Here is a 24,959-nt window from a genome sequence, read left to right as displayed (position 1 = left end):
TGCTTTGCTTTCCTCAACATAATGTTTCAAAATTAGTTGCTTCTGTGTGTATGTCTTTGGCTTTTGACCATTTGAGGTGTCTTGATAAACCTGATAGGTGGCTTTTAGATAACTGAAAGAGTACAATGGGTTTTGCTGGTGCTGATGTAGGAGTTGCGATTTGTCCTTGAAAACCTGATTATGTTCAGTAAATAATTGCTTGTCCTATGTGATGGCAGAGGCGTATGAAATAGATTTATAAAGAACACAGAAGTGTGATACAGATGCACACCAGTGGATTAAACACATTGGTTTTAATAAGAAAACGGAATCTTGATTTACATGTCTAATCAACTTTGTATTGGCCGTCTCAGCAGTTCATTTGGTTAGTTTTACATGGCGAACATTGAACAGAAGGCGGCACAAGTTAATGTGCAGTGCACGAGAAGCTGTTGAAACAATGAAGGAACAGTGGTCGATCTCTGGATGATGAACGGTCCTGCCACACGTCGCGCAGCACTGACTAACTGATGCATTCTCAGCGATAGTGCGGCTCTGAAAAAGCGCCGGTGTGTACTCTACCAGGGCTAAGGTTCCTCCTCTTTCCGATCCGAAAGCCAGCTACATTTTGTGTTCGGCCACTCTGGGCCATGGATACAACCTCTGGGAGTTACACAATCTGTTTATTGACACCAAGCTAGTAAAGTCTAGAACCTGAGTAAAGAAACAGTGGCCAGATTGGTAAGTCTTCCCCTTAATTTCAGCTTGTTTCACAGGGACGGTCGTTCAAGCGTCTGTTTGTACAGAAATACCAGAAACCGCCAGCTAGCGGCTAGCTTGCTCCTAGCTAGGTAGCTAGCTAACGTTAGTTAGCTTTACAGCGAAAATGACAGAGGGGAGCTGTCATGTCAAAATGTAGCTAAGCAAGATTTTTTTAAACACAGACACGGTTTGATAAGTCATTTTCTACCAACATGAGTATTCACCATTCACTGCCAAATGTAACTGACGCTTGTGCAGTTTAAAATGTCAACACAAATGAATTTGCCGGTGTTTTTCCCAGTGTGACTGAGTAGATGAAATCCGAGAACAAAGATCTATTGTAGGCTAGCTAACTGTTAACGGTACCGGTATCTTACTATTTCACCTGATTTGCTCCTGACTCTTGAGGTTTTTAAAGTCTGTAAAGTAAGCCGCTGAGTCAAAGAGGACCTTTCCATGTATCTTAACAACTTTAAACGTAATTACACCCATTTAAACACATTTTACATAAAAACACCGAGGCCACATTAAGTTAGAGTTTAATGTTCAAGGGGTGTTTTTTTTAAGCTAAATACAGCCCATAGGGCAGACGCACTTCCTATTGTTAAGGCAAATAAATAGTCAGGTGTACATTTTGGCTGATATCCATTCATAAATACACTTCCGTCAACCCATTCCTGTTACACATCTTCTCAGGAGATACAAGCTGACAGCTCAAGCTGTGACGCTGGTTATTGTTGAACTCAAGCTGAGGTCTTATGGTGGTTGTTATATTTGTTGTGAGCTCAGTGTTACTTATTTACAGATTTCAGGTGCCTCACAACGGTTTCAGACCAGCCTCCCACAACTTCCCAGCAGTAACATCAGAAATGCACTTCAGTTATTTACACTAAATGATTTTTCCCACTGCTGTTTGCGTCATACTAATCCCTTGCCCAACACAGAGGATAAAGGAAGGAATGTGGGGTATTCCGTATACCTTGTACTTCACCTTTAGCAGAGTTGAGCACTTATCGGTTATGTTTATGCTGCCAAAGAGAAACACATAGGAGATTTAACAGGAATTATGATCCTTTATTGTCACTCTCTAATTTTAAAATGTATGGCTCCATGTTTCTGAGTCAATATACTTCTCCTCTTGAATTAGTTACGTTTTCCGTCTTCTCTTGGAGGACCATCAATGTCATTGACTATTGCAAGAAACAAAATCTAAAACTAGCTCCCCCACACCCCCAGTCATGTATGTGTCAAGAAAGGAGACTGGTGCAGAGTACATTCATACCTAACTGTCATTATGAGGAATTTCTGTCCCACCATGTCACCAAACTCTATTTAATTATTTTTTAATTTAGGAATTTTGAATGATCTCAGTTTTGTACTTTGTTCATAGGTTACAGAATCGGAGTGAGGCGTGTTGACCGGTGAATGCATAGAGTCAAGAAGGTAAAACTTTCTGACAATAAAGAAGGTATCTGGAAAAGGTACAGTACAAGGTTCATGCCATATCTCTTTTAACTGCTTAGATGCTTAGTTAGGAAGATTAATGAATTAATTTTTTTTAACCTATTCAATTTGAGGCATTCACAAGTCCAGGTGTGTATCAAGCACCTCTCATGAGTTGTTTCTAATGTCAACATCCAGCTGTGTGACAGTGAGCATGACGGCTGTGGATGGTCTTTCGGACAACACAGAGGTGGTGGAAATGGAGGATGTCCCATCTCAGTTCTTTGTGGAGAAACACTCTTGGGAGGGCCTCCGTGACATTATCCACTGTAGTAGGAAGTACTCAGGCATGATTGCCAACAAGGCACCCCATGACTTCCAGTTTGTGCAGAAGAAGGATGAGAATGGACCCCACTCCCACCGGTTGTACTACCTCGGTAAGCAGATTGATGCTTGACAGTGGAGCACAAAATTCTGTGTGTCAGTTTCTGATCAATCTCGGATCCCATCGACTACCGTCGAATGACAATTTCTCTTCTGGGGGCAACAGACAATGTTTCGGTCCTCCCGTTGAAGCCAGCGCATATCGGGCCAATTCCTGTCAGTCGTCAGTCATTGTTTTCAGTCCGATTAGCAACTTGGGAAGCATTCTGACAACATTTCGGCTCCTCTCCATGAACAGATATCAGCATACGAATGCACGTAAATAAATTTAAAAAAGCTAATGAAAGGTTCAATCCTAATCAGATGATAGTCGATGGGTTCCGAGACTGCTTTTCAGCCAATGTGTTTGGCCTCTTTTATTATCCACACTGTTTAACTTCATACAGCCAAAGCTAGCTCAAATGTGATTGGTCACTGCAACTTGGAAAACAAATGGAAACCAGAACACTTCCGATACCAAAATCTTGTCCCTTGGGTACAGATTCTGCTTTCATATGCAGACATCTGTTTACAGAGATTATCTTATGATCTGATTTGTGTTTTCTGTATATCACTGGTTTCTACTCCTTTCATGTTTTCCTGCTCATGGCAGCAGAATATGATGCCTCATGATATTAAAACAATCACTGTGTTGAATTTCTCCTTATCCACTTGGCACAAGCCTTTTTATTTGTTTTTGTTGATGTTGCCTTTGTTTCTTTTCTGTGTGCTTTCCAGGAATGCCTTATGGAAGCAGAGAGAACTCGTTACTCTACTCAGAAATCCCCAAGAAGATCCGGAAAGAGGCCCTCTTAGTGTTGTCATGGAAACAGATGCTGGATCACTTCCAGGTGACATCCCCCACCCTCCCTCTTCCTGCTCATGCAGTGCCAATACCAAACAGCACAGGGTGATGGTGTCTCACAATTGGGTGTTATTCAGCAGTCCCATTTAACAGTGTTTTTTGCCCCTGTCACATTTTTACTCACTGTGGGCTCATGTTTCACTGCATTATATAAGTCCTGCTTGGAAACAGCACGATCATGGCTAGAAGGAGGGAGAACTCAAAAATGTCTTTTGTGCAGTATAACACTGTTTTAATGCCATAAATTATGAACAAAGAAAAAAATGCAAATTGAATTTCTTTGATAATTTATTTTACAAAAATTGAAAAAAATTTGTGGAATTTATATAGACAGAATTTTGTTGTGCCCTGAAGTGTCACCAACATTGGGGAAAAAATGGGGCGCTCCACATGCTGTAGATACATTTTTTTTCAACTTCTACAAACTAGGCATTTTAAACCTCTCCTCTCTGCTCTGTGTAAACAGCCTGCAATTCAGTTGAACTTTCATAGAATATTTGTCATGTGACTGTTGGTTTCCGCTTAGTCATTCAAGGGTTTTCATTCAGTTGCACTGAGGAGTGCAGGATTTGATGTTTGTTACAGGATCTTTTTTTGTGCAAATAGACTATTGTTTGACAAATTTTAAATGAGACATGTAGAATGAAGGGATTTTGATTCAATATTCCTTTTTTAAAATGGGATTTGGTTTGCTTTTTCCACACACAATTTGTTAAAGGACCATTGAAAATGTGAAAATCTGACACTAATTCTGAGGCTTGTTAATTTGACTGTAGCCTTTTCTGTTGTTTTACTTTAAAGCTAGTTTCACTTTGTGTTAAGAAGTCCCTGAAGGTGTGGCAGTGTCACTGTTTTTAGCTCAGGAACTTGAAAGATTAAGCCACCATGGTATAAAGTATGAGAGGAATGTTAGCACATTAAAACCAGTATATCCTAGCAAACTTGTGTGTAAAAAAATCTCTTACCATTCATTCTAAAGTTGTACATTGGATTTCCTGTTGGTTCTCTAAGGCTACACCGCACCAGGGGGCCTACTCCCGAGAGGAGGAGTTGCTGAGAGAGCGTAAACGTCTCGGAGCATTCGGTATCACCTCCTATGACTACCATGCCCAGACGGGCCTGTTCCTCTTCCAGGCCAGCAATAGCCTCTTCTACTGTCAGGATGGAGGCAACAATGGCTTCATCGTGAGTACACTGCTGTTTTTTTCTTCAATTAGGAATCCGGTGCCACTTAGGGCAGATTTTAATTCAGAGGAAGGTAAAAGTACACAGGTACATCATTTCACAGTGCAGCTGTGTGATGTGCGTTGGTACACTAAATACAGCCATTGTGTCCTAACTAAACGGGAAGGATGTTATCAAGCATCTGCTAGGTAGAGCTGTGCTGTTGCTGTAAATCAATGAATAAAGCTTTCTACTTCATTGGCATGGAACACTATATACTGGTTCCATGCTGCAAGTAGTTTCCTTGATTGTCTGTGTATTGCCATCTATTGGCAATTGTGTTCATAGTAATTATAATTCTGTTGTGTAGAGGCAATCTAAATGTTATGGTATTAAATGTATTTTTAATCTTCACTACTATTGATCTGCTAGTGGCACCATGCACACCGTGCAGTGCAGCAGATGTTATGGGAGTAAAGACGATTAAAAGATCACTTTTTCTATTGGTCAGGGCTTCAGATTTTGTACTCGTCTGTTTTTGGGGTTGAGTTCTCATGTGCCATCCATTTATTTTACACTGTATTTATTTCAGTTAATTCAGCCGAGTTTTAAGGATTTGCAGTCTATCTAATGCAAACTGTCTTTTACATATTGATCTTTTTTTCACAAATCGTGAGCACATTTGTGTACAACACATTTATACACAAGCCTGGTTGGAGAAAAGAGAGTTGGAGTTGATGAGTATTGGAAAAAGGGTTTTTTTAATCGGAAAAGAAAACATGTCTTAACATATGGCTGCAGAGCTGTCATTTCCATGGCTGCATTACAGTCATCAGGAGGCAGTTTTCGATGACTACATTCAATTTCCCAGAATCTTAAAGAAACGCCTCCTGATTGAACAAGGTGTACCTGTCTCCACTCTGTGTACCGTTTCATATGCGTGAAACTGTCTTTGTAAACAGTTCTCTCTTATATCTCTTCATCCAAAAGTCACTCCTCTGTTTGCCTTTGACTAAGACTGTGTATGTTGGTTTTAGCAGTCTGCTCCTGTAAAGCCAGTGGAGATCAAGACCCAGTGCTCAGGGACCCGCATGGACCCCAAGATCTGCCCCGGAGACCCCGACTTCATAGCCTTCATCAACAATAACGATCTGTGGATAGCCCACATTAAGACGGGCGAGGAACGGAGACTCACGTACTGCCACAAAGGTCTGAAGGGTCTGGGTTTCCTTTAAATGTTTGAATAGGCAATGAAATGTCAAATGATAAGAAGCTTCACATGCTTAAATATCCTCTTAAACTTACCACGAAGCTGTAAATGATCTCTCTTATTTCACACTACAACATTGAAAGGAAACGCTGGTCAGATGCCATATTCTGTCATACATTGTGAAAAACATAAATAAAAACAGAATGCAATCATTTTCAAACAAACTGTGTTCACCGACAACAGTTTTACAAAGTCTTCTTGAGCCATGTAGTAACATCCTTTCTACAATCATGTGTTCACAAAGTGGTGAACCTCACTCCATCCCTGCCTGTGAATGTCTGAGCCTTTCCAGGATGCTCCTTTCATACCCAATCATGATACTATCACCTGTTACCAATCGACCTGTTTACCTGTGGAATGATCCAAACAGGTGTTTTTGGAGCGTTCCACAACTTTCCCAGTGTTTTGTTGCTTCTGTCCCAACTTGTTTGAAATGTGTTGCTGCATCAAATTCAGAATAAGCAGATGTTTACAACAATCAATTTAGTTGATGAGTTGAAACATTAAATATATATCAGTTGGATTTATGTCAAAAAGGATCAGCAAATGATCACATTCTGTTTCATGTTTTACACAGCGTCCTAAATTTTTTTGGAATCAGGGTTCTGTTGCTGGGTTCTGATCTCTTTAGGATGAAAGTGTACAGTGTTAGATAATTTGTGTATTTAGCACACCAGTGTTTTTCCTAATTTATTGTAATTTTTTTCAGGTGTGGATAGTGTTAAGGAGGACCCCAAGTCTGCAGGTGTAGCAACGTTTGTCATTCAAGAAGAGTTTGACCGTTTCACTGGCTACTGGTGGAGTCCCACAGCAGTGGAAGGTCAGCAGTCAGTAGCTTAAACACAAACTAACTGATAGCCACTAACAGCCACTTTTACAAAGTATTTGATACAAAGTGTAAACTAAATGTTTTAAACATTTAGATTTTTTTGTTCACTCTATAATTTTACCTTCAATTGTAAGATTAGTTGTTTTTGAGATTGCATACATTACTTTCTGTATGCACTCGGCTCAATTTTCTGATTTATCTCGCCCTATTAGACCATAATGGAGGTAAAACAGTGTACCTACTGTATGAAGAGGTGGATGAGACGGAAGTAGAGATTATTCACGTTCCATCTCCGGCACTTGAAGAGCGGAAAGCAGACGCATATAGGTATCCACGTACAGGTCAGTGTAGTCCTATACACTCCACACACACAGGCTTGGAGCAGTGAATTCTATGAATTGGCCGTCTATCGTTTTACAATTGGCTTATATCTTTATTTACAGGTAGCAAAAATCCCCAGGCTACCCTTAAACTGGCAGAGATCAAGACAGACCATCAAGGAAGAGTGAGTCTATCACCATTTATTGTTGTTTGTTTATTTCTCCAAAGTGATTGTTTCTCAGTGTGTGTATGTTTGTACTTGTACAGATTGTCAGCACGCAAGATAAAGAACTCGCCGTTCCCTTCACCTCCTTGTTTCCTGGGACAGAGTACATTGCCAGAGTAGGATGGACGAGTGATGGCAAATAGTGAGTGTTACAGTCACAATGTTGACTCTGTTGACTGAATGATGCAGTCATTCTCAAAATAAACCACTAGAAGGCACGCAGCCTGGTATCAGGGCTTATATTGTGACATGATTTGAGCCACAGATAATATTCTTTTGAGCTTATAAACATTTTTAATGTTGAAGGACAAGATGCTTATGTTTACGATTTGTTTTGTTTCTAATGGAGCAGTTGTTTCCATAATCTACTAGTCTTGCTGTAGAAAGGAATCTGTTGAGTTTTGTCTGCTCTGTGTCCCCCTAGTGGCTGGGCGGTGCTTCTGGACCGCAGTCAGAGAAAACTACAGCTGGTTCTGCTGCCTCCAGCCCTCTTCATCCCTGTCACAGATGACCCAGCTCAGAGGCAGGAGAGTCTGGAGGCAGTGCCCAATAACACTCAGCCATATGTAATCTACGAAGAGACCACCGACGTCTGGATTAATGTAGGTCGGCTCACATGAGCCCTCTTTAGTTACCTCAAAATTAATATCTGTCATGTTTCTAATTGACTTATTGTTATGGCTATGAAAGGTTCTACTGCTGTAAGGATTCAGTAACTGACCGTTCTTCTCTTTCCACAGGTTCATGATATATTCTATCCATTTATTCAAACGACAGAAGATGAGTTTACTTTCATTTGGGTAAATGAGTCTAAAACAGGTTTCAGCCATCTGTATAAGATCACATCCCTGTTACAAGCAGGCTGCTACCATTGGACAGATGACTACCAACACAGAGAGGGTAAGAGACAAGGAGAGGATTCTGCATTTCTTCGAAGTTTTCCTATCAAACAATCACTTAATCATAGTCTACGCCCTACCAGCCATATGTTTACACAGAGTGTTTTGTATGTCAAGGAGCATGTTGATTCTGTTATCTGTTTTCTACAGGAGACTTCAAATGTGCAATCAAGGAGGAGGTTACGTTGACCAGTGGAGAATGGGAGGTGCTGGCAAGACATGGTTCCAAGGTTAGACAAAGGCCGGCAGTGTTGAAAATATAAATTTACAGTATACACAAAAATGATGTGACCAATCGATATCAGCAGACACTTGGTATTTTCCCTGGTGATGTTCTTCTGGGCCTGTACGGCAGCCACTTTCACTTCTTAACTTGTTAGAGGAGACTCCTGCCCTCACTCCGTTCATAAGGATCATTGTGCCGCTTCTCTCTCAAAATTTGGGGACTATGTATAAAAAAAAGTCTTAACTCCTACATTGCTCACCCAGCGTGGATATGAACAACCTCAATTACTGTTGAAACTGAAAGACACCAAGTTAATCTCTTGAAACTGTCACTGTCCTAATACTTGAATTCTTTATCTGAACTTCAGACATTCTGAATGTTTGTTTAACGTAATACAGAAGTTTAAAAGTTGGTTGATATTACAACCCCAATTCCAAAAAGCTGAGATGCTTTGTAAATAAAACCGAATGCAAATACTTTTTGACATATGCTTCATTGAAAACAGTACAAAGACAGTATATTTAATGTTTTATCTCATTTTATAAATGTGCTTATTCTGAATTTGATGCCAACGACATGCTTGAAAAAAGATGGAATGGGGTAAACAAAAACGTTCCAGAAACGCTGTCGACTTCTCTGGGGCTGAGTTCACCTGAGACGGACTGACACAAAGTAGAAAAGTGTGCTGTGCTCTGATGAGTTCAGAAGCCAGTGTCTGTGATGGTATGGGGGTGTGTTAGTGCCCAGGCCAGGGGTAACTGGCACATCTGTAAAGGCATCATTAATGCTGAAAAGTACATACAAGGTTTGGAGCAACATGCTACCGTCCAGACGGCGTCTTTTTCAGGGACGTCCCTGCTTAGTCTAACAAGACAACACCAAGCCACATTCTTCATGTGTTACAGCAGTGCAGCTTCATAGTAAAAGAATGCAGGTAGTAGACTTACATATCTGCAGTCCAGACCTGTCTCCCATTGATAATGCCTGGCACATCATGAAGCAAAAAATATGACAATGGAGACCCTGGACTGTTGAACAGCTGAAGTTGTTGGACTTTCAAAACGTAAACAATTACAGTCCTCAGTTCCCAGAGAAAAGGCCTCTGTGAGGTTAAGAGCCTTCATCCAGTAAAGATATCTGCAGATAAATCCCTGCCCCTGGCCCAACTTTTCTGCAATCTGTTGCAGGCATCAAATTCAGAAGGAGTGTATATTCACAAAAAACACAGTTCATCAGTTTAACATTAAATATCTTGTCCTTTGACTGTATTCAGTTGAATATAGTATAATATATATATAATATATAAAAAAGGATTTGCACATGTTTTCATTCTGTCTTATTTTTTACACAGCACCCCAACTTTTGTCTGTGCTGATTCTCAGTAATCCAGATCATGGTTATGGATCCCAATTTATGTGGAATTGGGGTTGTAAAATATTTCAGTAGCCCCAGTGAAGTTTGTTTGTTTGTCTTTTCATAGTACCTCACATGCCTTGGCCTCACTGCTATTGTCTTTTCATTGTCCTTTCATGTTTCTCTTTTCTCTCCCTTGCTAGATCTGGGTGAATGAGTCATCCAAGCTGGTGTACTTCCAGGGCACCAGAGACACTCCCCTGGAGCACCATCTGTATGTGGTTAGCTATGAATCACCTGGAGATGTGGTCAGACTGACCAAGCCGGGCTTCTCCCATAGCTGTTCTGTTAGTCAGGTAAAACCTTTCTTTTTTCTTTTAACATAATCATCATACAGTCCATTTATTTCTCTCATTCAGCTGTTTATCTGCCAATATACATAGCAGCTCATCCCATAAACAATGTTGCTCACAGATATTCCTTTCTTCAAAAGAAACAGACAGACTACTGCACTAACACAAACATTGCACATTGTGGTTTAGTGTGAGCGGAGCAAACAGAAAATTTGGAATAGTTTTAGGAAAATCAGAGAAACCTCTTTCCTTGGTTAAGAACAATGAACGTTTAAACATCTTGCATACCTGAGCAAAGCTGTCAAAGCCAGGGATTGGCTGGATAGTCCACAGTATATGTGATAAATATTATCTGGCTGTCAGCAGTGTTTTATGCTGACAATAGCACATGTTGATAATACAGATCCTTGTCATATGTGGTGTAGCTTTGTGGTTGCATGCCCTCTTCCCTCAGCCTCTCTGTTCCTCCCTTGTCTGTTTATTATGTAGTTTCCTTTGCTTATTCTAATGTTTTGCTTGTCTCCACTCTCTCACTCTGCAGAACTTTGACTTTTTTGTCAGTCACTACAGTAATGTGAGTACACCTCCCTGTGTTCATGTCTACAAACTGACCAGCTCAGAAGGTGACCCACTACACATGGTACCTGAGTTCTGGGCCAGCATGATGGAATCACCAGGTAAGCAGGACGTGACTCAACCAACCGCCATTAAGTCGCAACTGATTGAATATGTAGAGATTGTATTTAATAATCTGGCTCGCTCAGCTTGGAGAGCAGTCTGGCCAAGTGTGAAGGTTGTCCAACTATCTGTGGTTTTATTTTTGGAACAATCAATTGCGACGAGTCTGTAGGGGAAGGTTGAGGTCTGCATTTGATTAGATCAAGGACGGTTAGTTCGATCCACAAAGGCGTCCTCCAGACAATCCTGACAGCAATCAGATAATGTGGTGCTAAAACACTTTTCACCATCAGGAGCTCTTTGCGTTTGTGTTGATTGTTGGTATTGATTCATTTTAAGTACCAGGAGTGAGAGGGCAATTTTTCACTCCCTTGCTGTGTGTTGATGGGTGCTTCTGCTTTGGCGCAAGAGTTACAGGGCATGATGGTGCTATCAACTATCCATTAAACACCCTATTTTGTAAGTAGAAGAATGGTGCAATAGAGGAGTCTGGCTTAACTAACAGAAAGCAAACTTTTCCTGAATTAAAATGTCAACTGTGATGGGAAAATTAATCTGTACTCAAGCATTGCAAGATCAGAATCAGAGTCAAAATCTACTTTATTGGCCAAGTTTGAGGTCACATTGCACTCGGAGTTGACCCATGATCCCTAATAGTTTTGGAGCATGCCAACCTAATGACCTAACGTGCTAATGTGTCTTCCAGGTTGCCCGGGAGATTACAATCCGCCTGAGATTTTTGACTTTCCAGGGAAATCGGGCTTCCAGCTTTATGGGATGGTTTACAAGCCTCACAACCTGCAGCCTGGCAGGAAACACCCGACCGTTCTCTTTGTGTATGGAGGCCCACAGGTTCGTGGATATATTCAGTTCAGTCTTCACCTGTGATGTCATCATGTGTTGTGTTCAATTAAAAACAAAAACATTTAGGACGACATTTGTGTGTATGTGTATTCAGGTGCAGCTGGTGAACAACTCGTTCAAGGGGATGAAGTACCTCCGTCTAAACACGTTGGCCTCTCTGGGCTACGCTGTGGTCGTCATTGATGGGAGGGGTTCCTGTCAGAGGGGCCTTGAATTTGAAGGAGCACTGAAAAACAAAATGGTAAAGTAAGAGTTAGATAATGAAATTCATTCTGTAGGAGCATAGGAGCATTTGTTAGAAAAATGACCGAATGCCACAAATCTGTTTGCCTCTTTAGGGTCAGGTGGAGATTGAAGACCAGGTGGAGGGGCTGCAGTATGTGGCAGAGAAATTTAACTTTGTGGACTTGAGCCGTGTTGCTATTCACGGCTGGTCCTACGGCGGTTTCCTCTCTCTGATGGGTCTCATCCAGCGACCCAACGTCTTCAAGGTTAGGAATCTTTACCATCCTTTGGTCCTTCTTTTATCCTTAAACTGTGCACTTGCTTTCTGTCAGTAAGCATTCTCTGCTGTCTCCTTCAGCAAGAAATAAGAAAGCAGACCACAGTCTTATATCACTATGTAATACACTTCAAATCAGAATTAATTCCTCAATGCCTGAAGTAAGACGTCTCCAAGCTGAACTTGTGATGTAGTTGCCACTTGCATCCACACGGTGTCTGTGTTGTACAATGTGTTGGCCAGTTGCCTTCCTTCATTTAGGATATCTGCATCTCTGTGCTGGAGGCATTGAAAATTTAAATGCTACTTTTCCACAGTAAGACACCATTTTTTATTCATTATTTTACATTCTTTTCCACCTGACTACATTGTGCTTCCCTGCCAGTTGGCTATTGCAGGCGCCCCGGTGACTGTGTGGATGGCCTACGACACAGGCTACACAGAGCGTTACATGGATGTGCCTGAGAACAACCAGCAGGGCTACGAGGAGGGTTCTGTGGCACTGCATGTGGACAAGCTGCCCAGCGAGTAAGTACACACACTGAAACGAGCAGGTAATACTGCCTGTTTGTGTGGACTTGCACGTTTTGAGTCTAGTGCTTGAAACTTCTAAATATTTTAGATTTCATTGCAACTGGCAGACTAAGTTGAGCCTCAGTGTTGAGGCACTGAAGAAGCCCTGAGGGCCTGACAAATGGCATGTTGGAGCACTGCTTTATTCCAGGATTTGCACTGCATGTCTAACTACTGTGCAGAAGCCTATCATATTGTAATGTATCATATAGTAACCATGTAATCCGTGTTATTCCAGGCCCAACCGTTTGCTGATTCTCCATGGATTTCTCGATGAGAATGTGCACTTTTTCCACACCAATTTCCTAGTGTCACAGATAATCCGTGCTGGGAAGCCCTACCAGCTTCAGGTTAGCATCATATTCCACACAAACACATCTGTCTGAAGTCGCCATATGAAATCATCCATACTAGGTTGACATAATTTATGTAACCTTTTAGCGTAAATGTCTTGATTTTCTTTGAAGTACTGCATGTGTTTGGTGTACTGGCTTAGACCACTGTAATGTTTGATGGTGGTAAAATACAATAGATTAATCATATTCAGGATTATATATTAAAGGTATACTATGCAGGATATTCTTAAAAACAATTGTTAGACTTATACAAAAGTAATATCTCTCAATCATCACTTATGAGCCACTAGAAGTGTGTGGTGGTATATTTATCTGCAGAGACTCTGCCCATGCAGGTGAGGTCAGGACTTTATAAAAAAGGTAGCAACCACGCGCAAGACTGTGAGTAGCATGCGTCCAAGAGAAGGCCACGAAAATGGTGGACACAGTGCAGAAAAAACACGCATGAAACACATAAAGCGAAACATAAAACTGACAAAGCTTGTTCCAAAATGATCTGGGGCTGGCTTTCACCCGATAGTGAGCAAAGAAAGAGAGGATGGAGGTGAAGAGCAGTGCAGAGTGGCCTGTTTTCTGTTGGACAGGTGGGTGCCGTGGGTAGCTTAGTTAACTTGCTAAAGTATCAGCTCATCCATTACATGTGTAACGTTCCTACGATATCCTATCTTGCGGTGTGTGCACAAACAGTGTGCTCATGTTGGTGTCATGCAAGGAAAGAGGGGCTGAGTTTGACAGTAACAGTAACCATCAACTCCTGCATAGTATACCTTCAAGTATGACACATATTTTTCCAAGCAGATTTCACAGGAAACAGACAAGTAGTACATACCAGTTTGTAATGTGGTTGCCCTGTTTGGATTTTCCAGGTATACCCCAACGAGCGACATAGTATTCGCTGCCCTGAGTCTGGAGAGCACTACGAGATAATGCTGCTGCACTTTTTACAACAATACCTCTGAAATAAGACAACAGGGAAGAAGTGAAATCTAGTTTCCCCTCTGTCCTCCTCCACTCCTCCAGCTCACCACCCAGCATTACTCTCCCAGACCTCCCCACCCCATCTCCAACTGTTCACCCAGTCACCGAGAGACTGTCAGACACTCTGCTGCCACTGGCCACTCTGTCCTATGAACATGTCATGTAACTTCTCCACTGTACTTCCCTCTTTTCGCTCTCTCTGTCTTTTGTTCTGTTACTCGCTTGCTTGCTCTGTCACCTCCATGCCCCCACCCCCTCCACCAGTGTACAGTCTGGGGTATGGTGTACAAGCACAGAGATTTGGTGTCTCACCCTGAAAGCTGAACAAAGACAAGGACATATGGAGAATTTTCACAGGCTGTGTCACATTGACTCATCGCTCACCCACATCCTCAACTCTGCAACCATGATGGTTTTTGCCAAATGTTATCGTGTTGTTCTCCCTTTGCTCCACCTGTTTTATTCATTGGAGTCAGCGGTAGGAACGGGGTTACAGTTCACAGATGTGACATGGAATCTATACACATATTTGCAGACATGAGCTCCCACACTATACATACATATGTAAAATACAACTTATTTCATACATAGACACTCATAAGCACACTAACACAGAATTGCAGTATCCTTACATACTGTGAGTCTGTACCTTGCAGTTCGTGTAATGATGAAGACAGGAAGAAAACCGAGACTCTTCCTCTGTCCACTTGTTTAAAGTGTGTGTTGTTTAAAATAAAACATGTTATGGATTTTTATTATTTTTTAAATGAGTGCTGAGAGAAGCTGCTCATTGATATTTTTGCGCTGTTTCCTCCCCTCACATTACATTGCTCGATGTCTGCTTGCCTTCTTAACATAATTTATATTTGCCAAAGTACCTCTTGACTCTTGATCATGCTGGTATTTCCTTTTTTTACTGCAATAAAGACAACAGGAGGGTGAGCACTGGAGTCTTACAACAGCTTTGTACCACCGGAATACAATTTGTACATGATAATGAATAAATGTATGAATCAATCACATGCTCTTCTTTAATGCAGTCGTCTTTTTCAAACCGTTACAAGTATGCCTGTTGTATAGTTGTGGCAATAGCCACTCTGTTTCATGTTGTGCAGGATGCAACCAGGCTATCTTCTTAGGGAATGCACTCATCTCAAATGTGTTTTCCCATATTGTTATTCCACTCTATCCCTTAATTTTACCTCTTGCCTGATATCCTCCTATACACATCAGAGCTGCACCTGACTGAACCACTGCTACAACAACACGGGCTTTCAACCACTCCAAAGCATGCACAGCAGTGAAGCTGCAGATGTCAGCCCTTGTGACCCCTTCCTTTGTGGCCCGCACAGTTGCCATGGTAACCGTTTAATAAGAGCGTAGTCCTCATAGGTGACTGATGCCTAACCTTGATCTGATAACACCACAGAGATTAGATAATGGAAGCTGCTTTATCATCAGCACAAAAACCGGCTGCTCAGCCTCAGTGCAAACCATCAACAAGCAGGTGATTGAGGATATGACTTGATCTTTATATCGTCGACTTCGACTCTTCGCTTCCTCGCAGAGAGTAATGTGAGAACATTGACGCGAATCTCCTTTCTATATGGTAAAAATGAAGTCACAGCCAGAAGCCAGTTAGCTTGTTTAGCATAAGTTTTAACCGTACAAAAACCGAAGTATGAAGACGACAAATTGGTAATGGGAATTATGTAATCGCAAGCCTGTTTGTTTCCGGATGCAGTGCCGGTGACTTCCTGGAGTCGCTCCTGGTTGCCAGGCAGCCAGAACATAACCGGGAAAAATACAACCCCCATAAAACCACAACTTCTCGTTCTTACGCTTCAGTTTTTGAGGGGATTGGAAAGCTGTATATTTGCTGGTTGGTAGTTTTTCTTCAGTTTTACACAAAGTTAGACAAGGAGCTGTTTCCCCAGTTTCACGCTTTATGCCAAGCTAAGATGAGCGGCTAGCTATAGCTTCATATTTACAGTGCAAAAGGAGAGCTCTCATCAAGCTAACTCTCAGCAAGAAGGAAAATGACTGCTATGATTGTGTCATTAAGATAACTGGCTGAAATGTGGATCATATGGGGCACTTGTTCTGTATTCATTAGAAAAGTAGGCCTTAAAACATAAAAGATTGACTGACTCCCTGGTACCCCTAACCTTAACCCTAACGCCATAGTGGAACACTGCCTATTGAAATCAGACAGGCTACATCATTAGCATCTTTTAAATCCAATCCTCTCTTAAAACTCCTGTCTTAAATATAAGGTACTGTGTTTTATCATTCTACTCCTGCATTTAACATCTTTTAAAATTATAGTTTAGTTCCATTATAGTGACAGAACAGTTTTAACATGAGGTTTATTGAGCAAGTCTTCTGCTATGCTGTACATCTTTCTATACAGGTAACCAGTGCTGTCCCCAGTTTTAACTCACCTGTGTGCCAGCCAGGCATCGACTTTCACTGGCTCTGAAGGGAGAGGTCAGTTAAGAGCACTCTCATCAGATCAGCTGTTACAGAGGTTGATCCTGAACCAGTTGTCAGCGCTCTGAGGATCAGTCTGGATGAAGCACATTAGCAGTAAGCCCGACAAGGAAGCAGAAAGTGGTGCGATGAGAAATTAAAGCTGACACCTCGAGGCTCCTGAAGTTTGCTGCCAGGTAATGTGATTAAGTTGCTAAAATCTTTAAGATAGAAGACACCTGCCACGTGTGGCTCAGTGAGATGGTTTATGTCTCCTGCATGGGTTTGGTTTGGCAGGTGGTTCCAAAGAAAATCTCTGTTCAGACAGGTTTTGTTAGAGTGATACAACCCCCCCCCCAAAAAAAACTGTTGCTCAGTTGAGTTCAATTAGGGACAAATCAAACAAAATTATGAAAAACAACTTTCTGTGAACAGTGAGCGATTTGAAATGTCCTCTCCGGTAAACCACAAATTAGACTAATTATTTGTGATGAAATCTGGCAGCTGCAACATTTTTTTCATTTCAAGCTAATTAGCTTGCATTTGATAGGACACAATGTACAATAGAACGCACTTGGGCCTAACCACTTACCTTGACTCCAGCTGTGGCCATATTTTAACAATATTATTGTATGTGTATTAAATGTTTGTGAATTTTTCCTTTAGTTCTCTTTTCAGCCGTCTGTTTTATGCACAGATACTACTTTAAGTTGTGTTTGGTGCAAACTGAAGGATACTCTCTAAGTGGCACATAATACAGGGACAAAAGGCAAATATTAGTTTAAATCAATTTTATTGGCTCATTGTGGCCAAAAATGTTTATTTCTCTTAAAAAACAATTTTACATCTCGTCATTTTACACAACAAAGACAATATAAATTACAAACAGGCAGCACCAGCAATATATATAGTGATTCTTTACACCATTTAAATAAGAAAAGGGAACATCTATAATAGCAAACTCTCAAGTGATGAGGACAACAGATAATGTGACAACAACTCAGAAACAGTTGTATTTCTGTAAAGACAGACGACATTCCTTCAGACGCTATGTACAAAACCATCTTAAAAGAAGTCAATGTGACTTAATACCATCAAAATCTCCACAGAAAATCAAAGTCAGTGAAGAATATGCTTAATTTGATTCAAAATGTCAGACAGAAAATATATTGTACAAAAGGCTGAAATAGTCTTCAGTGCCCCACAAACTGCTTTCCAACATCAGTCTTGACACAGTTTCTGCATCGTAATCCTAGTTTACAGTGATTTATAACTTTACATAATGCTTTCAACGCTAATCTCATCATGTCCATGTGGAAAACAACTCTTTGTTTTAATTTAGTCACCATTTGGTCGACACCACAGGGTTTAAAAGGCCTGCTTAATCGGCCTGTGTTTCAGTCCTGCATGTATCCTTTACAAAATACGAGTCGTTCTCATGCTGTTGCTCAGCTGACAGTGCTGCTAGCTTGCTACAAAACCACATCCAAATGCACCAACAGCCCACATACACACCTGACACCACATGTCTGCCGATGAGTCTCGACTTGTTGGAAATCCTTTGTGGCTTACAGCACAGTGGGCAGGCTGGGACTCGCCCTGTGGCGCTCTCCTGTCTAGGGGCCCCACTTCGTGCCAGCAGAAGAAATCAACTGCGGTGGTACAACACATGAAAGATTTTCCACTGCACGTTTTATTATTCTCTTTTTCCATTTGTGGCTCTATGTGCACGGGAGGAATCTGCTCGTCTCTCAGAGAACACAGCAGTGGAAACCTGGAACTCATTGAAAGTGAGTTCTTAATGCTTCTGTTTTGAGGGTCTGGGCTCTGGTATGAGGTTCTCCTTGCAGGGAGACAACCAGGGGAAATGGAAACCTCTGCCTCATCAACTAAGCACCAAGAAAAAGAAAGAATAGTCCAAAATCTACTTCTTTCCACCCCCTTCTCTTTGTCTCAGCCTTTTCTTTCAGTCTTTCTCTGTTCTCTATGACTTGCTTTGAATGGCAGCAGGGGCGATCATCATCATGCTGTACTTCAGAGGGTAGTAGCGGCCCCTCCAGGTCTTCCAGAAAATGCCCTGCTTCCTCTGGTGCCGGTGCTTGGGAGGGGGACTCTGGAAGTATCTGCCGTTTAGGTTGGAGCGACCGCAGTTGCTGAACCACCAGCCACCTAAGAAGACAATAACAGGTTAGGCGCTGCCTTTGAGGTCCATCCCAAACAGGAAAATAAACAAATAGAGGTCTTTATCCTTGTGATTGTCATTAACAGCTTACCAGACAGCTGCTTGGCGCAGTTGGTGTCGTTTTTCCGGTCGTTGTCTTGGTCGCGGGTGGAAAAAGGCAGGCCGGATGTGGCGTCGGTCCCCAGCGAACTCTCCAAGGTGCTGAAAGCGTCGGCTTTCTGAACCTGGAGCGAGTACTTGGTTTCCTCTCCGCCAAGGTGGAAGGGGAGACGGACAGATGCTAAGTCACCAATCCAGTCAGAGAGCTTGATGTTGAGGATGTAGCCACCGTCTTTGGCAATGGAGTGGATCTTTTCTAGACCCAACCAGAACTCTCCTAGAGAGGAAAACAAAGAGAAGAAGAGACATCGTAAGACATTGTCTCTGTGCCTTTGGTCCATTTCAAGTCGGTCAGTGATAAGATGCTTATTGAGGTCAGCTCCTGCTCTCTGATGTAGTGGTTTAGAAAGGACAGTAATACTGAGTGAAGTAATCTGACTGTGGCCAGGCCTGCTAGCACCTGTCCAGTCCAGTTTTGCAGTTAGCGAGAGTGAGCTCAAAGTCAAAAGAGCATTTACCATTCAGGCCGCCAAAGCCTTTCTCGTAGGCCTGCCATAGCTGGTCAAAGTCCACTGAGCCATCTTGGCGCCTTTGGATCACTGTCCACCCACCATCTGGACAGAAAGACAGGAAAAGTTTGATAAGAAAAAAGTTGTACCAACCAATTTTGTGCATTTTGGAGACTTTGAACCATTCTGTTTGAAGTTGATTGCCCAAGTAGTATCAGTATCACTTGTTGGCCAGCCTATGCTGAGCAGGTCAGAAAAAGCAAAATGAGAAGAGGTTTTACTACACTTACCAGCTGTCATCTCACAGAAGACTTTAAAGGGCTCTGCATTCATTGGCTGGATGGTGTAGACCCCGCTGGTGGTCTCTCCTCTCAGGAACAGCTCATGACAGTCTGATGCCATCTCTAAAACAAGAAGAAAAAGAAACAACAGTGTTGAGACAAACAGGTCCATGCAGAATTACTGCAAAGCCCCAAACAGTGTGAGCTTTAGCACCACCTTGCTGGCCGTGCTGTTTAAACATTACACATTTCACAGATGTGTTTTGCTTCGTCTTTATTCGACTGAACTTTGCACTGTTGCACAGGTAAAAAATGAGTTGCAAGAATGATCTTGTTTCTTGTGCCAGTTTCCTGTTTTGAAGCAGTTTTAGATAATATTCTGGCGTGAGTGTTATTTCAAAGGGTGATTTGTGAATGTGAACATGTTTACTCTACCCAGCATTCATAAGTAGGTCATTCACAGTTGGGGAACCTCTCGGCGACACGTTTCTGTGTACTGCAAGAGCCAAGTGTCTGCAAATACGACTGTTGTTCTGAGCACGCTTATCAGCAAGTCTGGAGATATAAGCGTTTACCTGATAGAGCCTTTGATCTAGTCATAACAAGAGGGAGATGGTGAGTGAGAGCTTCTTTCTCAGTTATAAATATGACCTTTCTCCCAGTTCCCAAGCAGACTCAACCAGGCTATTGACTTACACACTACTATCCTTTACATTCCTCAACCCCCTTTCCCCCTCTCTCTCCGCTCCCCCACCTCTCTGGCTCGTCACCCCTCCTTCACGTGCACAGCAGCCAGTCAGTGACGTAGGAGTGCATGGCTGGTGCATGCATGGGGAGTGATCAGAGAGTGGTGAGGAGGGGGGTTAGGGGCTGCTGCTGTAAGGGGACATCCGAGAAGTCAGCAACACAAAGCATGGAACTCAGGAGCCAATTGGAGCTGTCACGTGCCCAATGAGGCACAAGACGGATAGCACCTCTCCAGTAATCCTTTAAATCACAGATGACATCATCACGTGATGCCATTTAATATCTTTACGTGACAAAAAGGTGAAAAAACCTACCAGAAATATGTCATTTTTTTTGTTTTCATTTGATTTTGTTGGCTAGTCGCCTGCGTATTGTTTCAACATGAGCACATCAGCTGACCGCAGAGCGACAAAACATCATTTGTGTGTAATGACCTTTCCTCCAGAGGCTTGAACTCCTGGTGGCCAGTCATGGCTGTGGTCTGCCTCGGGGTCAGGGGTTCTCCTGAACTTTGGCACACTTCTTATTCATTACAATGGGAGAGAAGGTGGAGGGGTTTGTGTGTAGGGATGGGGGAGGAGAGGATGACTGAAGAGGAGGAGGAGGGATGTCTGACTCCCTGACAGATCTAGGGGAAAGGTTGCTCATTCTTGAGGGATGTACAATATTTGTTTTACACAAAAAAGTGGGAGGAGGCGAGGGGCTTCACCAAAGTGGAGGACATCTGTACAAAGTTTACAGATAAATATAGCCCACTTTTTCCCATTTCCCATCTTGTTTTCTTTACATTTTTTTCTTGGCTCAGACACAGGGACGGTAATCTGAGGAACATTGCATGCTTGTACAAAGCCTCCCCACGCCATTTCCAGGTCCCCCCCACAACAGAAATGATCAGTGTGAGTAATCCTGTTGAGCTGTGTGACCCTGACTGAACACTCAGAGACTGGCGAACTTTCCCCCAGTTGAAACCCAGCCAGAGAAACTTGGTTCTTCTTTTCCCACATTCCTCCAATCGTGCTGATGTCAGAGCTCCGAGGTGTTATTGTGATTTGCACTGGCTGACTGATCTCAACTGTTGCCTCAGCCATGTTCACCTTTCACCTACTTCTCATCTACGGCCATCAGAAACTAAAATTTTGACTCCACGTTCACTCCACTTGATTCCAGTTTTATGAGCCCGGGACTGTTAAAACCTACTGTTTCAGTATGCATGGGTGCCTGTTTTATTCAGCGTTTCCCCCTGTCATCCCTCGCGTCCTCTCTGAAGACTCAGAGCAAAATGCGGAGGGTGAGTAAGCTGAAAGCGTCTTGACTCTTCCGCTGTTGGTGTACAGTCTGAATGAAAGCATTCATTGTGACCGCTGGTCCAGTCACAGCTCAGTTCAGAGGGGAGCAGCAGCTGCTTTGCGTGGCTACACACTGAGGGCATCATTTGCCTTTTACAAGTACTGTAAAGCACAGTATGAGGCCTGAGCCTCATTCCAACAATTCTGACTTCCCCTTTTCTCTCCACCAGGACTTTATGTCGTGATGATTTGAAATAAGGCTGTGAACAACCATGTCTGATATATTGTGTAGTTTATAGTGCTGGAAAGTACTCACTTTTTCTCCTCAGATAATGGTGTTAATGTTGTCCTGTATTAGTTAAATAATGTCTGTAGTATTTCAGCCTCTGCAAAACGTCCACCAGTTGATATGACCGGCGACATGCTGAGCAGAGGAGCGTGTCCCAAATTGATTAGATTCTCTGATTTTAATTGTTAGTGATTTAAGCGTCTTTACGGCCTAACGAAACAGATGGCCCGCCACATTTGGCGTCAGATTTTGTGCAGTCTACTTTAAGGCAGTGCCAAGAGGGGATTTTGGACGCTTTCTGGCTTAACTTACCGACTGGTGAGTCTTGTTGTTCCGCGACGCCACTCTGCACGGAGCCGTCAGTGTCGCTGCTCCGCGGAGATGCAGGTCTCTGTCGTGCCTGTTGGACCTGAGAAAGTTATGAGTCAACGATGAGAAAGCAGAAAATTTGACAATTCAGCAAAAATATTTCAATCAACAATCACTCTGGGATGCAGAAACGTTTGTTCGCAAGCTGCACTATTGTACCGCTTCCTCACCTGACTCTGCAGCGTCCTGATGCGCACATTCTGTTTGTCAAGCTTCTCCTGCTGGAGTCTGATCCGCTCCATCAGATCATCGATGCGTCTGTTCTGCGCCTCCAGCATTAGCTGACAGAAAAATAACACAAAGACACCCCATTTTAACCATTTTTTCGAATGTATTTAGCACCGTACCTGTGCGTAAAATGTGCCCATGGCGCTTTAGAAATGTAGAGGACAAGACCAAAGAAACGCAACGAATAACACAAGAAACGGACCACCTGCAGTGTTACATTCAAAAGCCTGAGACACAAACCCCAGACACATTTCCACCCCTCATTGAAAAGCATTTGTCCTTTCCAACCGACTGTGGCGTGGTTATGTAACTCTCTCATAGCGCGGGATTTTCCATCCCACTATAAAGCCGTTTAGGCTCACGGACTGCTTTATAAGCCCCTTCCACTGTGTCATATGGCTGAATACTCTCCAGGATGTGAAATGTCACAGCTGTGTAAAATTATTCACACATTCTTGCAGCTGATGCATGCAGATCCCTTTGTCTGGAAGCCTTTAGTGTTTCCCTGCACGTACTGCACGCTCTTACTGCATGTTTTGCAGGCTTGTTAACCGACCCCCCTCCACTCCACTACACCCACCACCCACTGCTTGCCCTCTGTGCATTTTGATTTAATGCCTGTGAGCTCAAGGAAAAAGCCACCACCCCGCCTTAAGATCCAACTGTGCATGCATACTGTACACCCACGAACTTGAAGAGTCCTCTTAACCATCTGCTGCAGTGTAACATTTTGTACTTTGTGTGGCTTTGTGGTAATCTCTTTAAGTAATGAGTGTATGAAAATGTTTTGCATACATTAGAAATCCTTATTTTGATTAATTTTCCTCCCGAACTAATGCCACCCTTATCTTAACACGCTTCCGCTTTTCCAAACAAATGAACATCATCAAAAAGCAAGGACAGAAACTTGTGCATTCTCACCTGGATGTTGCGAGCATCACTGTTGTTCTTGGCACCAGCGTCCGTGTCAGGCAACACCGAGTCTCCCTGCAGCATACTGTCCACCCGCTCCTCCAGCCGGCTCACCCTCTCGCTCATCGTCCTCCTCTCCTGCTGCATCTCCTCCGCCTTCTCCCTCAGCTCGGCTGTGACATTCAGGAGCTGGCCTTCTCTGTCCTCCAGCCCCTGGGCACGAGCCTTCAGGGCCTCCCCCTCCTCTCGCAGCCTCTGGCTTTCCTTCCCCAGCTCGGTCACAGTGCGATTGAAGACCTTGAGCTTGCTGGAGATGTCTCTCATCTGGACTTTGGTTTTGTCCACATGCTCCTTCAGCCCCTGGCCCAGCTGCAGCAGCCCATGGGCAATGACATTGACATCATCCCATGCTGCATACTGTACACGCTTCTCCTTGGCACCGCTGCTGGAGGGTGAGCCCCCTTTCCTCTCGAAAGGGAAACCTGTGGCCATGAGCACCACAAGGCAGAGAGTCCCAGTTGCCAGTGTTGTCTTCATTGCTGCCGCTGTCTTAAACTTTTGAAATCTTGCTTTAAATAGTGTGTTTTCCTGTTGCAGGAGTGTGCAGTGTCCTGTCCTCTCCTCTTGACTTGGATTTGTGAGCTCAGGCTCCTGACTGAGCAATCACAGCTCTACTATTATATAGTTTCTCAGCCCTCAAGTCTAAGCTGTGAGCTGCCTGCCATTGGCCAGGCCAGGAGAGGGAGGGGTGCAGTTACTCTCAGGTTTCTGTCCCTCCTCCACCTCTCTGTTAACTATTCATGTTAGAGGCGGAGGAGGGACATGATATAACAAAAAGATTGTCTTTCATCTCAGCTCTGTGGGAGACAGGAACTACATTATCTACTGGAAGAAACTAAACATTTGATATCCCCTGCAGTGAAACAAATCTATTCTTTTATCGCGCAGGATTGCTGAATTAACACAAAGTGCAATATGTGTACTATTTTTGAGTATGTGAACTAATCAGCACAGGAACACCCTGAAATTGGTTGATAATGATAACTGAATCCAGTGTAAGCTCATCAAATACAGAGTGCACCTTTTTGGAGAGTTCATTCAGTATCAATAGTTCAATCCAAATCATTGATCTGCAGGAATCTTGCAAGTCATTTGAAGTAAACTGGCCTGATTTGAACTGAAGCGTAAAAGTAGATTTACAAAACTGAATTACAAAAGTGAAACTGGCAAATCCCATTATTGGCTGCACTGTGAGTGGACCACACACACTGATGCCAGTAAAAGACAGAGCTCAGATCTATACAGAGCGGACTATCACCTAATGATAATCTAATGGGGGAATTTGAGCCTCCTCTTTACGTCATTAATTCACAGAGTACTGAAGGCAAGATATGTATTCCATGTCGCATAACCTCACTTTTTTGTTTCAAATTGATGAAACCTTTCCTTCAGTCTGTGGATCATTATATCATATTTTCTCTGTCCAACTTGTCTTGTCCTGTCCAGCATCTCTTTGCCAAA

General features: G+C 42.8%; 2 protein-coding genes across 5 annotated transcripts; one reads left to right on the top strand and one right to left on the bottom strand.

The window, feature by feature from the left end:
• The first annotated feature begins 593 nt into the window (after positions 1-593).
• On the top strand, positions 594-15,083 carry LOC121614597 (dipeptidyl peptidase 9-like). 4 transcript variants are annotated; one of them, XM_041948559.1, is made up of 21 exons: positions 594-720; positions 2,132-2,222; positions 2,383-2,621; positions 3,346-3,458; positions 4,484-4,657; positions 5,674-5,845; positions 6,616-6,726; positions 6,948-7,076; positions 7,179-7,240; positions 7,324-7,424; positions 7,707-7,884; positions 8,023-8,182; positions 8,332-8,411; positions 9,964-10,116; positions 10,655-10,790; positions 11,498-11,643; positions 11,750-11,896; positions 11,994-12,146; positions 12,543-12,685; positions 12,969-13,080; positions 13,953-15,083. In XM_041948559.1, the coding sequence occupies exons 2-21, from the start codon at positions 2,167-2,169 to the stop codon at positions 14,043-14,045; spliced, it is 2,658 nt and encodes an 885-aa protein (XP_041804493.1). In that variant the 5' UTR covers positions 594-720; positions 2,132-2,166; the 3' UTR covers positions 14,046-15,083. The 4 variants fall into 4 exon arrangements, with proteins under 4 accessions (XP_041804493.1, XP_041804492.1, XP_041804491.1 ...); XM_041948558.1 differs by having other exon boundaries at positions 2,132-2,234; positions 5,677-5,845; XM_041948557.1 differs by having other exon boundaries at positions 2,132-2,234.
• A 2,235-nt stretch (positions 15,084-17,318) lies between these two features.
• On the bottom strand, positions 17,319-24,094 carry angptl4 (angiopoietin-like 4). The gene is made up of 7 exons (XM_041949074.1): positions 23,448-24,094; positions 22,469-22,579; positions 22,242-22,338; positions 19,617-19,730; positions 19,336-19,431; positions 18,810-19,094; positions 17,319-18,705 (listed from the first exon to the last, which is right to left on the bottom strand). The coding sequence occupies exons 1-7, from the start codon at positions 23,973-23,975 to the stop codon at positions 18,521-18,523; spliced, it is 1,416 nt and encodes a 471-aa protein (XP_041805008.1). The 5' UTR covers positions 23,976-24,094; the 3' UTR covers positions 17,319-18,520.
• Between the last annotated feature and the right edge of the window lie 865 nt (positions 24,095-24,959).

This window comes from Chelmon rostratus, chromosome 12 (genome assembly GCF_017976325.1).
Source record: "Chelmon rostratus isolate fCheRos1 chromosome 12, fCheRos1.pri, whole genome shotgun sequence".
Classification (NCBI taxonomy): domain Eukaryota; kingdom Metazoa; phylum Chordata; class Actinopteri; order Chaetodontiformes; family Chaetodontidae; genus Chelmon; species Chelmon rostratus.
The sequence above is the reverse complement of the archived record's forward strand: the minus strand, read 5'-3'. Positions and strand labels throughout refer to the sequence as shown.

Excerpts from the sequence above, each read along its gene's own strand:
- LOC121614597 (XM_041948557.1), top strand. The coding sequence starts at position 2,167 with ATGCATAGAGTCAAGAAGGTAAAACTTTCTGACAATAAAGAAGGTATC. Across the intron at positions 2,235-2,382 it reads TGGAAAAGGTACAGTACAAG|CTGTGTGACAGTGAGCATGA; the intron begins GTTCATGCCATA and ends GTCAACATCCAG. Across the intron at positions 3,459-4,483 it reads AGATGCTGGATCACTTCCAG|GCTACACCGCACCAGGGGGC; the intron begins GTGACATCCCCC and ends TGGTTCTCTAAG.
- angptl4 (XM_041949074.1), bottom strand. The coding sequence starts at position 23,975 with ATGAAGACAACACTGGCAACTGGGACTCTCTGCCTTGTGGTGCTCATG. Across the intron at positions 22,339-22,468 it reads TCAGGACGCTGCAGAGTCAG|GTCCAACAGGCACGACAGAG; the intron begins GTGAGGAAGCGG and ends TAACTTTCTCAG. Across the intron at positions 19,095-19,335 it reads AGGCTTTGGCGGCCTGAATG|GAGAGTTCTGGTTGGGTCTA; the intron begins GTAAATGCTCTT and ends TTTCCTCTCTAG.